The 16,193-nt window shown below is 33.6% G+C and overlaps 1 protein-coding gene across 2 annotated transcripts in view; it reads right to left on the reverse strand.

Moving 5' to 3' along the window:
• Positions 1-16,193, reverse strand: part of CSMD3 (CUB and Sushi multiple domains 3) — a 1,257,946-nt gene that overhangs the window by 284,793 nt on the left and 956,960 nt on the right. For both annotated transcript variants that reach the window (XM_047073797.1, XM_047073796.1), the window contains 2 exons: positions 7,503-7,694; positions 278-416 (listed from right to left, as the gene is read on the reverse strand). In XM_047073797.1, coding sequence (XP_046929753.1) covers positions 278-416; positions 7,503-7,694 — 331 coding nt within the window. The remainder of the gene's footprint in view (positions 1-277; positions 417-7,502; positions 7,695-16,193) is intronic.

Below are 16,193 nucleotides of genomic sequence, written 5' to 3' on the forward strand. Positions count from 1 at the left end.
CATTTCATGAGAGTCAATAAACCTCTCGACCTTCAACATGTTTCCTCCACACGGAAATCTGGTGAAGATGCTCACCCACAAGGCCTTCAGAGCTGCACGAGCACCTACACCAGTACGCAAGGCTTTGAAAAGTGCTGATTGCAAAGTATTGGTGTTGGAATTAATGAAAACTAATTAAAGTGTCATATACAGAAACAAAACTTTGCCTAGTGTGAATGCTAAAGTAAAATAACTATAAACGATATATTTTTTAATGTAGAAATGCACAGGAACTCACCTGATAAATGCCAAAGAGATAACATAGTCTGTGTTGACGGTGATAGTCCAGTCACAGTCCCTGCTATGGGGATATGGATGAGGGAAGTTTGGCGAAAGAATAAAGCCTGAAGATCCTGTTAGATTGCCTCCACAAGGTGCTTTAATTTAAACAAACAAACAAAACCCTTAAGTGATTCATAAAATTTATTAGCTATCAGTATCTGTGCAAACACTTCTTTAAAAAAATTTAGAAGGCTTCATATAGACCTGACTTTTTCTAGTATTGAATGCTTGAAAACATGGCATTGTCTTTCAAGAAAGACCATTAAAATATTAAATACACATGTACATGGTTACAGTGAACTTAGCTTCTTTACTGGTTTCAAAAGAAAAGAAGAAATTACATATGTACTTCTCTCTCTTTCTATTACTATTTGGTTTCATGTAAAAGATAAGCATTGAGAAGAGAGGTGTAGATGGTTTTCCACGGTTGCTAAGAAAAAAATCTGAAGGTCTCAAGAAAAAGTAACAAAACAAATCAAAACAAAATCTTTAATAATAAGTGGAATAATGGGATATGAGACATTTGGCTCATTTTCACATTTTCCCTGGTACATTTTTTTTACGTATTTATGGAGGAAGAATCTTTGGCAATAGTGAATGAATGAGAATGGATAATTATCTGAGAACCTACAGCACTTTACAATAAAACATTCACACTGAATATTACCATATCGCTAAATTCCAGTTGTCTCATTTGTTGATGAAAATAGACAGACACTACAATTACTACAGTCCCAAACAAAGGTTTCTGTAACACTTCAATGAAGAGGTTCAAAAACTTGTGAGTGAAATTCAGGGAATCGATTCTTTAAGGGATTATTGTTGAAGTCCATGTTTGACAGTTTATGATAAAATAATATACAGAATCTGCAGCTTTAGAAAAAATAGAGACATGAAGATATGGAGGGGCCCAGTTGAGTGGGGCAGCGGGGGTGTAAAAACACACATATACACACACAGGTGAGAGACAGCTTGAGATCATGATCTCATGATGTCTCATAAACATAATTAGCACATCAATATTCTCCTATCTGAGTTTTAAAATTACAGTTTCCTCACATAAATCTTACCATTCAATTATAAGGCATTTTGGATTCTTTTGACAGTAACAAACTGGTTTTGGAAGAAGGAGAATTTTATTTGGGGCAACATTTTAGAACTTCATTCTTTGCCTGAGTCTAGATATGCAAAATCATCACTATAATTCAGTAATTTTTGCCAACTATATTATGGATGTCTATTACATTTTTCCACACCCCTCCCCTCCCTTTGTCTCAGTGTCTCAATGACAGTAGATAACCTCAGTTCCTTCTCTACTGAGAATATTTATTTGCTCAGACTTAATTTATTTACCATTGCTTACCTATTGCCTGCACATCTTTGTGGAACTTATCAAATGATGAGACATAAATATGTCAACTTTCTTCAGTCTGCCCTCTTCAAATTTCAATGTCCCCTGAATATTTCTCTTTATAATCAGAGGATAGAGTCCCTCTTGTTAATCAGGATAACACCCTTTACCTGGGCACATAATCTCTCTTCCTTCTCTGGATTCTTGTTTCCTTTGTCACTTATAATCTCGCTGCTTCATCGCCTTTCTCTACAGACATGTTCAGATCTCTTTCATCCAAAAAATAAAACAAAGTTCCTTATGACCTATTTCTTTTCACCTTTTATTTTCAACTGAAAATGTTGAATTTTACCCATTGATTAAGAAATCTCCTCACCCTTTCATGTTTGGTTACATGGCCTTACTGTGAAGAATCACCCTTACCCATATGACTCAGATAAAACTCACCTATGTATTAGATAGGACCCCTTGAATAAGCCCCCTTATTTTCCTGTCATAAGACTGTAGATTCCTATTCTTTGACTCAAATGAGTAGCAAAATTCACTCGTTAATCAGAATAAAATACATGTAATGAAACATTGGCTAACCTTTTGTCCTTCCTCTGGGCCTCTGAACTTAGGCCCACCCTCAGCCTTGAGCCAGCTTAGAATTCCTCCTGAGGACAGGATGGGCTTGGAAGATATTCTCTGCTCTACTGATTGATTAAGCCACACTTTCATCCTGCTCCTTACACCTGGTTCTTTCTAGCCTTGTATACTCCACTGTCGATGAGAAGAATCCCTTTTGCTTAACTCCTGAGAAACTTGTAGATCTTACGGTCACATTGTTTTCCCAGTTACAATGGTTCACCCTCAACATGCACACTGCAATAGTCCTTTATGAATAAAAGTGTCTCCTATTTATTTCTAATTTTTTAAAAAAACGATAAGTCTTTTGGAAAGGAGGTCTAATCTCATGAGCTCTTTCTTCAGTTGGATGTTGTATTTGCTGATAGGCAGACTAACATGGTTAGCGAAGCAGGTCATCACCCGGAAAGACTCTCAAAGAAAAACACCAAAGTATTCGTCCTGGGAAAACTTCTCTTCAGATTTCGAATTGTTTTCCTTTTAAATTATATTTACAGAGACACAACAACCTTTTTGTTGCTTACAGACTCTCAATGGTTTTCTTAGGTTCTTCCCATCTCTCATCCCCTCTCCAAACACTGCTATCTCTCTCAGTTTCCCTGTCCCCAACACATTCGCTTCTTAGGCTACCCTGAAAAGACTGTTGTATTGATTCATTTGATTTTTCTCTTCATATCTGTAGTCATTCTTCAGGGTTGGCTTTCACCTTAAATTCACTCTCCTTGTTGCAACTCCACTTCCAATTTTCTTCTAGTGTCTTTGTACAGACCTCAGTTTCATTGCCAGGTGTCTCTTCTTCCACTTCATCTTATAATTGTAATATTCTCCTGAGGTCCTTGCCTGGTTGTCTCTGATTTCTGCTCCATTACATTCTTCCATGTTGACAGTATCCCATTGTTTAATTCTAAGCCATATGCCCAAATGTTTACTGGCTATCTCTAATTGATATCCTATGGGCACATCAAACACAGAATATCTGACACATTCAGTCCTCAACTCAAAGTGGTTTCTTCTTTTGCATTCTAACTTGTTTGATTAGCACTATCATCCACCTATATTCCCAGGCTAGAAGTCAAGAGTCTTCTCTTTTCTTCACTGCATACATGCATCCAATCCATCAAGAAACACTTATAGATCCTCATAGATATATTTCTACCTATTCCTCTTTCTTTGCCTACTACCATATTTCTAGATCTGATTCTTATCTGCCTGCTGAATTATTGCAATGACTTCTTGTTTTTCATGCCTCTGGTTTCTGCCAACTCATCCTTCTCCCAATAAAAAACATCTAATCATACTGTGCCCATGCATACAGTCCTGCAGTTATTTCACATTGCCTACAGGTAATGCCCCAACTCCAGCGTAACTTTTATGACCTGACCTTTGCAACTTTTCCAGTTTTATCAACTACATAATTTGCACTCAAACACTATCAAAATGCTTCTATTCTGGCACTTCTATGCCTTTGCCCATGCTATTTATTTTTGGTGAAAAATTTTTTTCTCTTGTACACTTATGTAACTCTTACTTATGTTTCAAGATTCGTCACTGCCTCCAGAAAGTTTTCCTGGAAATTCCCAGTCTGGGCTGAACTTCAGCTCTCTTCAACTTACTCTAGTATGCACAACACCTCTATGTTGGATCTTTTCCCTGACCATCTTTATTTAAATATTATATTCAGGTGTCTGCATTCATCACTAATCTGTAAGCCAAAGACTGTGCCTTATATGTTATTTAAAACTTGGGAATCAGTATATACTACACTTTCCATAAATGTTTGTGGAATTGCTAGTGGTTCTTTATATTGATTATGCAAACAGTAAAGATAACTAGGGATGAATGAACAGTAGAATTTGTAGCTCTGTATTTTGATAAAAATAATAGCATATTTTGCTTTTAAAACTTGCAAAATTATATGTGAACTTGAAAAAAGTTATAAAAATACGTGTAATAATGGCAAATGTATATATGTATGTATATACAAATAAAAAAAACCAAGAATGATAGCAAAATGTTCTTTGTTTTATTTTATTTTATTTTTCTTGCTTAGGTAGTGGGATTACGTATAATTTGGAGAAAGCTAGGAGAGCAATTTTGTTTCAATTTTCCTTATTTTTCAGAGGGAAAATTGGTCTTTTTAGTTTCCAGAAATTTTATACATATACATATGTCCATACATATGTTTATATCTTTTATCACAAAAGGTATAGGGAATTTTTTAGTACAGGAAAATATATTACATGTATTTTAATGTATCTTACTGGATATTTTCCATGATCATAATATAATTTAGGCATAAGATCATGTAAAATTCTCTTGATTCCATTATTTATTTATCAAAGTTTTCCCAATATATTTCATTGCTATAGTTGATTTTGCAAATCTACAAAAGCCATTGAGACAAGCAGAGATATTATCTGACATTTGTAAATCCAAAATATTCAGTGAGTAAAGAAAATTTCCTTTTCCTTAAATATACTAAATTTTAAATAGCACTTGGAAAATGCATTTTAATTTTTATGCATCTAATCATCAAGCATCCAGAATAAGATTCTCCTTAAGTCAAATAGATTTATGAATTAAATTTTCAGTTAAGTTCCATGTAATTCTGACATTAATGATTTGTTCTGAGTGTAATTTGTCAAGAGGCAGTTACACAGGCAACTACTGATAACTATTTGGCAATTTTCTTAATTTTTCTGACCCCATTTAGTTTGATTTGTGTGTACTGACTTTAACAGCAGCCCACCCGCACTAATGTCTTTGTTATTTACCTTCATATGGAGTGGGACTACTTTCCCTCTGGCAATGTCAAAGTAATCTTCACATTGTCAATTTTGTTGGAATGAATTCTATTAACTCTCTTAAGATGACGTCCTTCTATTTGGTACTTGCTTTAAGGCTGACTACTTCTACATGCAAGCAAAATGCTTTATACTCCAGAGTCTGAGACATAGACTTATAGAGTTTCTAAAAAGTTCAGGGTTTAATCTTTGGCATAGTATTTCCAATCATAGAGTTCTTTCTTATCAGTTTCAGAGGTCAAGATTTCTGCAGCCTTAGCAATTTTTCAGACTTTTTTTTTTAGGTTATATTATTTTCCTCAGAAAATCTCTAATGCATATCCTCTCCCCAAGCTATTTTTTCCTACCCCCCAAAAAATAGTACACAGCACCATAATCCATACAAAAACTTTCCACAACCTGCTCAATTTAAGTAAGATTTAATGGTCCACTATTTTTTCCCCTAGAATTAGGATTTGCTAGCTGAAGTCTTATCTACAAACAATTTTGTAGGCTGGAATTTTATAACAGTCTACCACAAAACTCTCCTTTCCTTTATGTTTTATATTTTGCTGTATTCTTGAATTTTAGTGTAAAGCTATTCAATATTGTAGGATTCTAAATATACAACATTTGACATTACATAGCCTTCTAATAAGCAACACTCTTTAACTAGGATGAAGAACTATAATAAAGCAAATGTTCTACAATCAGTCTGTAGAGTTCTATCATTTCTTCTTTACGCCAAGATTCTCTTTATGAGATAGTCAAATTCCAATTGTTTAGAATGTGGTGTTTTAATATAATTGGAATTTTTTAGGTTAACTGAAGAGTAAACAAATGAAAAGTTCATTTTCTCAGGCTCTTTTTCTTGGAAAGCGTTTCTTAACTGTATTTTGTTCCTTGCTTGTATGAGTGTAGTTATGGTATATAAGGTAAATATAAATGATTGATGATTTAGAATCTTGTAGTGGTACATGAAGAACAACATAAGTCTTTAACTGCAATAATGAAGAGTAAAGGGAAATATGGCTAAATCTGAACTGGTTCAAGATATGTTCTTATTTGGTATGTTTTTTCCAGTCTTTCTTTTTTTTTTTTTCTTGTTATTTGCCTCATTTTCTACAGAAGTCTAAAACTGTCTCTTCCCTGTTTTGAGCTGTTAGATATCTTGCTTTGTGCATTAAATGTTTTCTTTTTAAATGCCGATGTGTAAAATACAGAAAATGTGATGAGAAAATGTAGATTTTTTTAGTTTTCATTTCACTAGAAAGTAGGTTCACAAGAAAAGGGAACTTCTCCGTCATGCTTTACTGCTTATTCCTCCATGTTCAGAACAATGTCTAGGACACATTGAATGGCTAATGAATTTTAGCTTGCAACTCTTGCATAAGAAGTTACAAGATGGGGTAAAGGAAACCTGAATAATTGAGTGCTTGTGTTTGTTCACTTCTCACTGATGTACTAAACACTCTTTCTATTACCATGTGACTCAAAAAATCATTATGAATGATCATTGAAAATGTATTTATGAGTTGGATATATGTGAATAAAAATAAAGTTTTCTTTCCTAAATGTGCTAGGTTTTCATATGCTGAGTGCTATAAGAAATAAAACCATGAACAATGAATGAGTGAATATGGGATCTTCTTTCAAGTTGCTTACAGTGTAATTTTATTTTATCAAAATAAAAACATATTTTTTTTAGAATTAATGAATTGAATGTAAAGCCAAAGCTTTGAAACTAAACTTAAGTTTCAATAAAAATTTTTTTGAGAAGAAATAGCCATTAGCGAGGCAAGATGAATATGGCCCATTTTAAATGTAGAATCTGCATCAACTCTTTAAGTTTTAAAAGCAGTGCATAACTACAGTTATATAGTAGATAAGGGAAAAATGAGACTTTTCAAGAGCTTTGATCCTTAACTTTTAACTTTTCCTCCTCTTCCTCCTCCTCCCCCTTCCCCTCCTCCCTCTCCTCCCCCTCCTCCTCCTTTTCCTCTTCTTCCTCCTCCTCCTCCTTCCCCTCCTCCCTCTCCTCCTCCTCCTCCCCCTTCCCCTCCCCCCTCTCCTCTCCCTCCTCCTCCTCCTCCTCCTCCTTTCCCCTTCTTCTTCTTCTTCTTCTTCTTCTTCTTCTTCTTCCTCCTCCTCCTCCTCCTCCTCCTCCTCCTCCTCCTCTTCCTTCTCCTCCTCCTCCTCCTCTCCAAACTATTGAGAATCTAATGAAATTGTGGACTCTCCCTTTAGGGGGAAAAATACAGTCATTTAAAATTTTGTGTATTTTTTGGAGGTTCATAGATTTTTGAAATCTTAGATCCTGTATAGAACCTATTCTAGAATACTGTGCTTAATAACATCGGCACCCATTTTATCCATTGTTTGATACTTATATAAAACTTTAATTGTTCTTTAATTCGTACCTATACAGACTGGTGGGCTGGGCTGCCAGAAGTAGCGATTTTCTACCTGAATGCAGGTTATTCTTTCCTCTCCTTGAAGCTCATATCCTGGGTCACACTGAAAAACAACAGTGTCCCCGGGTTCTCGTCCATCCCCATTTCGAGTCCCATTCATGGGAACCCCTGGGTCACGACATGCAGTAGCAACAGAACCTATCAAAAGACAAAAACAAACCTTTAGTTTTGATGCTACCAAAGTCAATTTCAAATTTCCAGATCTTACAGTTTAGAACCTTCCTCACATCTATGTGCTTTTAGAAAATTAACTTTAAAAATGCTTGAGCCAATTTGTAAATGCCTGCACAAAAAATAATTTTAACTGGTTTTTTTTTGTTAACTTGTGTGCTTACTTCTTTCAATAAAAGACATGACATTTTAGTAGCTAAATAATAGGATTACTGAAGATTAATAGATGCCATGTGAAAAGATTGTGCAGAGGATGAAAAGAAAGTTGCAGACCGAAACAACATAACTGTAAGGTACATATTCCACAAAGGACTTGTATGTAGAGTATATAAAGAACTCTTACAAGTCAACTATAGGCAGAGGGGGAAGAAGAAGAAAAAATCCCATTAAAATATTGACAGAATGCATTCCAATGAAGAGGATACTGGATGGTACATGAAAAGATGTTCAACATCATTAGCCATTAGGAAAACGCATTTTAACATTGCAATGAGATATCACTATATACCAATCAGATGGCTAAAATAAAAAAATAAGATAACTGAATGCTGGAAATATTATGGAGAAAATGAAATTACTCATGTATTTCACTTGGGAATGTAAAATGTTACAGCCACTCTGGAAAGAAGTGTGGTAGTTTTTCACAAGACTACATATGTGCTTACTATACAGCTTAGTAATTGCACTCTTGTACATTTATCCCACAGAAATGATGATTTGTGATCACATAAAAACCTGAACACATATTTATTTATAGAAGCTAAAAAGTTGGAACAACCCAATGTCCTTCAACAGGTGAGTGACTAAACTGTGTATTCATACCTTGGAACAAAACTCAACAATAAAAAGGAATGACAATACGTATGACAACTTAAACAGTTCTGAAAGGAATTAAGCAGAGCAGAAAAATACAATATCAAATGGTTACACACTACATGACTTTATTTCTATACTATTCTTGAAGTGACAAAACTAGAAAGCTGGAAAATAGATTAGTGGGTACCAGGAGTTGTAGGAGGAGGGGATGGGAGGCAGTGACCATGGCTGTAAAAGATAACATGAGGGATCCTTGTGACGGACTGTACTGTGTTTTCACTGCGGTGGTGGTCATACAAATCTACATAGAGCTAAATAAGCACACACACACACACACACACACACACACACACACGAATATACATAAAATTAGTAAACTTTGAATAAGATTGGTAGATTGTATCAATGTCAGTTTTCTGGTTGGGATATATGTTCTATAGTTATGCAAGAAATTGTCAATTCAGGAAACGGTGAAGAGTATACAGGATCTCTTTTTATTATTTCTTAAAACTGAATATAAATCTAAACGTGTCTAAAAATGAAAAGTTAAAAAAATCATTACAGAAAAGGAGAGTAGTATGACACCATAGGAAAGGAACTGTTCTTCTATACACAGTGTATGACACATTTAATAATAGTTAACTCCAATTATTCAGGTTAATGGAACAAAATATTATGTTGAATTATCATGAAGTGGTTTTACCCTAAAGCATATGGCAATTAAGTATCAAGACAAAGAACCTATTAAAATTTCCATTTAAACTATTAATAAACTATATTCATAAATATAGGATTTAGCACTTGTATAAATTATTTTTTTAATTGCATCTTCAACTAATGACACAAATTTCTGGGTTGCAGATACATAACTGATATTCACTGATTCTTTCACTTATAACAATATATTCCAGGCATTGTGCTAGGTTCTAGGAATACAAAGAAGAATTGAGCAGACACAAATAGAACTGAACAGACTTCAAATTATTTTGCATAGTGCGGTACCAATAAAGAAATTCTATTATATACATCCTGAGTGAGTAGATATTTATATAGACACATAGGTAAGCAAATAGAGATAGACAGATAGGTAGGTAGATAGATAAACATAGACAGATTCATCAATATATCAATCTGTTAATCTGTCTAGTAAATTGTTTTAGCTCATCTCTCTAACACACATACACAACAAAAAAACCAGAGACTACACACAGTATTGTAATGCTCTGATTCCCAATGTTCTGGGAATCAAGAAGAAGAGTTAAGAAACTGAAAAAAAAGGATATTGTTGGGATCTTAAGCCTGACACTGAATAAAAAGAAGTAACAACAAAAAAGTGATCATTCATATATATATAAATGAATATGTAATATGCATACATACATATGCATGTATATTCTGTTCACTTTATTGACAAACTAAAAAAAGTTAATTTTTAAAGGGTTATATTTTTCAAAAGGTTAGAAAATGTAGACTGCAAATATCATTTTACTGATCACTTAAATGAAACAAACCTGTGTATCATTATATGTGTAATCAAAAGTCTTACAGTTTTGCTTTATTTTTCTGATAAACTAACGTTTCTGAGCAATGACTAAAGGAAGGGGTTTTACCTATATAATTCCTTTAGTATTCCTAACAATATTATGAGGCAAATAGCATTACTATCTCATTTTAGAGGTGAGAAAACTAAAATTTAGAGAGATTAAATAACCTGAGTACAGAACCTGAGATTAAATAACCTGAGATTAACAAAACCTGAGTACAGAACCAAGATCTCAACCCAAATCTGTCTGATTTTAGAACCCAAGTACCTAAATGTTATACTAGATTATCCTCTTCTACCTGTAACTGTCCTGCAGATGCAAGTTTTCTCCTCAATAAAATAAAATAAAGTAAAATAATACAGTAAAATAAAATAAAATACCCAATTTAAAAATTATGGAAAAGGTAGAGATTATATCCATAAATAGAAAAGCTAGAGCTGGCATAAATTTGAACCACCTTCAAAAATATTAAATTTACCTTCATATGAGTTACTTTTGAAACAGTTGCTTTTAGTTGTTAATTACAAACTCATTTTGGAGAATATTGAGGGAGGAATATAGGGACTTTGTTCCAATTTCAAAGTGAATTTGTTCTGTAATACCCATGTGTCCCTTAGCAAAGCATCTACAGTGCATCACGGGCTCTGGGAATTATGTTCTTCCATTATTGATAGAGATTTTTGTGAAGTGTTTCTGTGATAAACTGAGTCATGAAGGTTTTCTTAAATTGTTCTGGGATGGTTTTCACCCAAACTAAACTGATACTTGTATTCGTTTTACAAGATGTAGTGGGGAGTGATGTTCTAAGATTTTTTTAAATGTTTATTTATTTATTTATTTATTTAATTTGAGAGAGAAAGAGAGACAGAGAGAGAGAGACAGAGAGAGAGAGCAGGGGAGGGGCATAGAGAGAGGGAGACAAAATCCCAAGCAGGCTCTGAACCATCAATATGGAGCCCAGTGTGGGGCGCAAATCCGCGAACCATGAGATTATAACATGAGCCAAAATCAAGAGTAGGACACCTGACTGACTGAGGCACCTAGGTGCTCTGAAGATATTTTTATTGGAGAGAAGTGACATAAATGTGAAATGTGCTCTATTTTCAAAGTAAAAAATAGTAATTATATAAAATTTTTTAAAAAAACTTCATTAGTTTTTGTTCTTGAGGCTAACCATGCACTGGAATCTGGTTCTGCAAAAAGCTTGACGCTTCAGGTAAACATTCTCAAAAATAAAAATGAATGTATAACAATGTTAGAGAAATATATTGAAATAAAAGCAGTGAATACAATCATGTCTTAGCTGAATTTAAGAGAAAAAAATATGTTTTTGCTGACAGATTTACTGTGCTTAAAGACTTAAAGTGGAACTAAGTGGTTAAAGTAAGACTTTGATACAACTAATATATGGTGTTTGAAAATATGCATTTGCCTTTGGGTCTGGTCAACTTAAAGAAAGAGAGGTGGGGAACACCTATTGTTACTTTTCCTCTTAATTAATAAACAAATTAAGAATAAGATTTTAAAACACAATAGACAATGATGCGGTTTAATGAAAGACCAAAACTTTTTTTTCCTCTTGGAATTGCTTGAGTTCTAAAACAATTAGTTAAATGTACACAGGAACAATTGCTTATTGTGAATGGTGTTGTTTTATTTTCTTTCTTTATCCAAAGTTTGATCTCCATACTGGTTACACTCTGTGTTTGTGGGCTGACAAAATTATAATAATTTTAACATCAATCATTCTTGTTTTCTGTATTAAGTAGAAACTATAGCCACTGAAGAAAATAATCACTTAGGGAACCATATTATATCTCCTTGGGAATCAGCAGTGAAGTAATCTCATACAATTAGGATAATTAAAATAGCAATTATAGAATGCTAGAACTTAATATATTATCACATATGTAAAAATAGATGGGTAATTTTTATTCAATATTTATTTTTCACTTTGCTGGAACCTACAATTCTCAAAATTTATAATTCTTATGTGCATTTTCTTTTTGTTATGTAAATTTTAAGTAGAAGTTTAATCCCTTCTTTTTATTCTCTTTTATTCTGGAATAGCATGTAAGATGTTTCTATAGAATGAAGACTCTTTTGCAAATAAGTGCTTTAATTTAGCAACTATTTTAAGCATATTAAATAAATATATCAGAAAATACTACACTTACCATATAACTATTAACATGAGTGATTTCTATTTACGTTCTTAATTTCTTTAGTCTGAATTGCTTCAAATTTAATTGATGAAATGAACATCTGTAGTTGTTCCATTAGGTTTAAGTCTGATTTTTCCTGACACAAATGTAAACACAAATTGCGACAAAGATGAAGGGTTTTAACAACTTTGATGCCTCACCTGTGATGATATCATGAAAGGAACATTCTGGAAATGCATATAATAGGTCATTTATATATGATAAAAAATCCAAAAATAACTTGGATTTATTTACCTTACAAAACCTTATTAAACTGACAACAAAAGATAACTGCCCTTCCTTGTTTCTCTCCCCTCAAAAGGATTGGCCATTTATATTTTGGTTATTCTAGAACTGGAATTATCCAGTAGCTACTATGTATTGTATTTCTTATACTAGCTATTTCATAGAAATGATAATAGCCACAGGGAAAAAGTATGTGTGAATAGTTAACATTGTTAATTTGTAATAATTTTGGACACTTATGGTCTTTCAAAGATTGTATTACGAACTGTACCTCATTTGACTGACAAAAAGTCCGGGTACTACTATTATCCATATTTTCCCAATGAGAATATTAAGACTTAAAAGGAATAAGAAACTTGCCCAGTATCACACAGTTATCTAGGGCAGTTTAAGTGGTAATGCAGACATGAGAATGTATCCAAGGGACATTTCTTAAATAAAAATGATAGAGTTTTTGAAATTAAAAAAAAAAATGTTCAAAGTGTGGACAGGGTAAAACCCAAATGATACCATAATTTAAAATAAAATTTCTAAAATACATTATTAAAGTTTAAATACCATTTTAAAAATAGGAAGAGCAACTATCTACCGATCATTCTGGTGGAGTAGTCCAAAAGCCTATACATTTACAACATTTGACTTTAAGTAAGTAATTAATTTTTACTAAAAACAATTGCACAGCTATCAACATTACAGTCTTATTCATAGGATTCCATTGGTATGTATTGTGTAAAACTAAATAAAGTCTGTGTATCTAAGAGAGATACAGTTAAATATGAATGATAATTGATTTAGAATAGATTCCAACAAAATAATGATAATGATGATTGCTGCCTCTGTTGAGAGCATATGTTGTCCAAAGCATTTGGCTAAAGATCAAGCTTATACGCTTAAACCAGAACATAAAATTCTATGAAGTATTATTATCATCTCTACTTTTAAATGGGTAAAATGAGCCTCCGTGATGTTAAGTGCTTGCTGGAAGCACAGTGAGGATTTGAACTCAAGAAACAGCAGGGTTTCCACGACTGTAGGGTATTGTCTCGGTACAAACCTATGCCATTACCAGATAAAACAACAAAGTCATGTCATACTAATGAGATTTTACGTTGTTGATGATGAAAGAATTAGATCTAGTTTTAGATGGAAAGGCAGAAATACTGAGCAGTTTATAATTCTTCATTACTACACAACAAAATTACTTGCTACTAATATCTCACCATAAAGGGAAGCAAAAGAGACAGACCCTAGGTTCTTTTCATAGGTATTCTTAAGAACAATGTAAATAAATTTAGCCATATATATCCTAAATTTAGCCACATATGTGCCAGATGGTATTCTTTAATTATAAAACTAAGGACGTTCCACTCTAATTGTTTTTTCATTCTCTTCTTTTTATTTTTTTAACTTTTTTAAACATTTATTTATTATTGAGAGACAGAGAGACACTGAGCATGAGCAGGGAAGGGACAGAGAGAGGGGGAGACACAGAATCTGAAGCAGGCTCCAGGATCTGAGCTGTCAGCACAAAGCCTGATGCAGGGCTCAAACTCATGAACCGTGAGATCATGACCTGAGCCGAAGTCAGACACTCAACTGGCTGAACCATCCAGGCGCCCCTTTTCATTCTCTTCTTCCCATCCTTTTTTTTTTGTCTGATTTCTCCCCTTATAGTTCACTGAGAGAGTAGAAGCAATAAGATAGGCATGACTTCATTTTACCAGCACCAAATCTATCGGCCCAGTGGTGTCATATCCATATTCCCTGCTTCCTCTCCGGTTGGAATGGAGAAGGTGTTTTTATTCTATATGAGGTCAACCCCTCGTTCTTGTGCTGCTGGTATTAAGCCCTTTTTATTTCTCAAGGACTCTGTTCCTAAATATTTCTTATCCCTTCTGAATTACCAGTTCCTCCTTCCTCCGTGGTCCATTCCCAATAGCATACAGACATAACTTATATACTCCATCTTAAATAAACCAGCAAAACTCTTATTACCTCTCCATCCTCTTTCAATTATTTTTCCCATTTCTCTCTTTTAATAGGAAACTTATTAAGCATCTATCCTGAGGGAGTTATCTGTATAGCTATTTCCAGTTTCATCATCAGCCTTGCATCTCATATCCTTACTAAACTGCTCTTGTTAAATCTAGCTGCCGGATCCAGCGGTAACTTCTGTACCTTCTTTTTTCAGAGACTTCTCAGCAAAATGTGCCACAGTACATCATTCCTTCCTTCTACAAGCACTTGTTTCCTTGGCCTCCCAGTCATTAGACTCTAGTAGTTTTCTTTTGGGCTTAGTTGCTTTCCTTTTTGGTATCTTCTGCTGTCTCTATTTTTTTTTTTTTAACCTGATGACTGAGGGCTAGAATACTTCAGGGATTAGTATTTAATGTTTTGTTTCCTTCTTTGTAGAGTTTCTTCTAGGATAACTTCATCTGACCCCATCGTTTCAAAAACTCTTTTTAGCTTAATGCCTCTCAAATGTATACATTCAGCATTGATGTCTCTCCTGAGCTTGAGATCAGGCAATTCAACTGCCTATTTAACTCCTTTAGTTAGAGATCTAACAGGCCCTTTAATTTACCACGTCCAAAAGATTCATGAAATTGTAAAATATTTTAATTATCAGATTTTTGGAAAGAAAAATGTAAAAAACTTAAAATTTCACCTGCATATATAATTTTCCTATACTATTAATGTCAATAAAACACATAACACTTCCATTTTGAAAGTAAAAATTTCTCATTGCAAAATTCTAATTTATTATGGCATGCAGATAAAAATACTTTGGTATAAATAAATTCTCCATGAAAGGTAAAAAATCACTGACATAAGAAATAAATTGAATATCAGCAAAAATATAGTCTTATAATTTTTATTCTATTTTTTATGTCAGTGGTTTTGCCTTGTATGGAGAATTTTATACCACTAGGTAGTACAGCCCATGACTGAGTTCTCAGCATTGCTAAAACTCATCATTGCTATAAATACACTTCTGACTTCTCATTTTATATTTGTTTTAAAATAATTGAGAGTGTAATTCAATTGGAAATATGTACCTCACCTGATACATATTTTACAATCCTAACTAGTGCATGTGTAGATTTCAGGCATGACATGGATAGCAGCTTGAACTATTCAGAGGCAACGTCTGAATTATTATGTTAGTGACCTTGGGCAAATTAATGTTCTGGTTTTCTTATTCCATTGTTTTCTATAATAGGGAATAAATACCCTAAAATCACTCGTAAGTCCCAGTGTATCCTTTCTATTCAGAAAGTTGACTCTTTGATGTAAACTTGTTTATCAGAAGAACTTTCAAAAAAGAAAAACCTAGGATTTCATATAGTTGAATACATAGTTATCAGAAGTAAGAGAAACTTAGAGTCTGGTCTCTACTACGTTAAGAAAGGACACTGGTCATATTTGCACTTGTTCCCTGAATTTTAGCTGCCTCATCTGTAAAACTGGCATAGTAATATTTTACCTGCCCGCTTTAGTATCACAAAAATCTTAACATTCTTTTCTAACAATTATATAATCCTATGAAAATATCAATTCTGAATCACTAAAGACCAGTGGTTTTGTATGTTTTTGTAACATCAGGAGACTTCAGCAAGGTCACAGTCCAAATTTCGTTTAAGTTTAAGCCCTAA

The sequence above is a fragment of the Lynx rufus genome, unplaced genomic scaffold (genome assembly GCF_022079265.1).
Source record: "Lynx rufus isolate CCGP_SWC_20201006 ecotype Redwood Valley unplaced genomic scaffold, mLynRuf1.p SCAF_12, whole genome shotgun sequence".
NCBI lineage: Eukaryota > Metazoa > Chordata > Mammalia > Carnivora > Felidae > Lynx > Lynx rufus.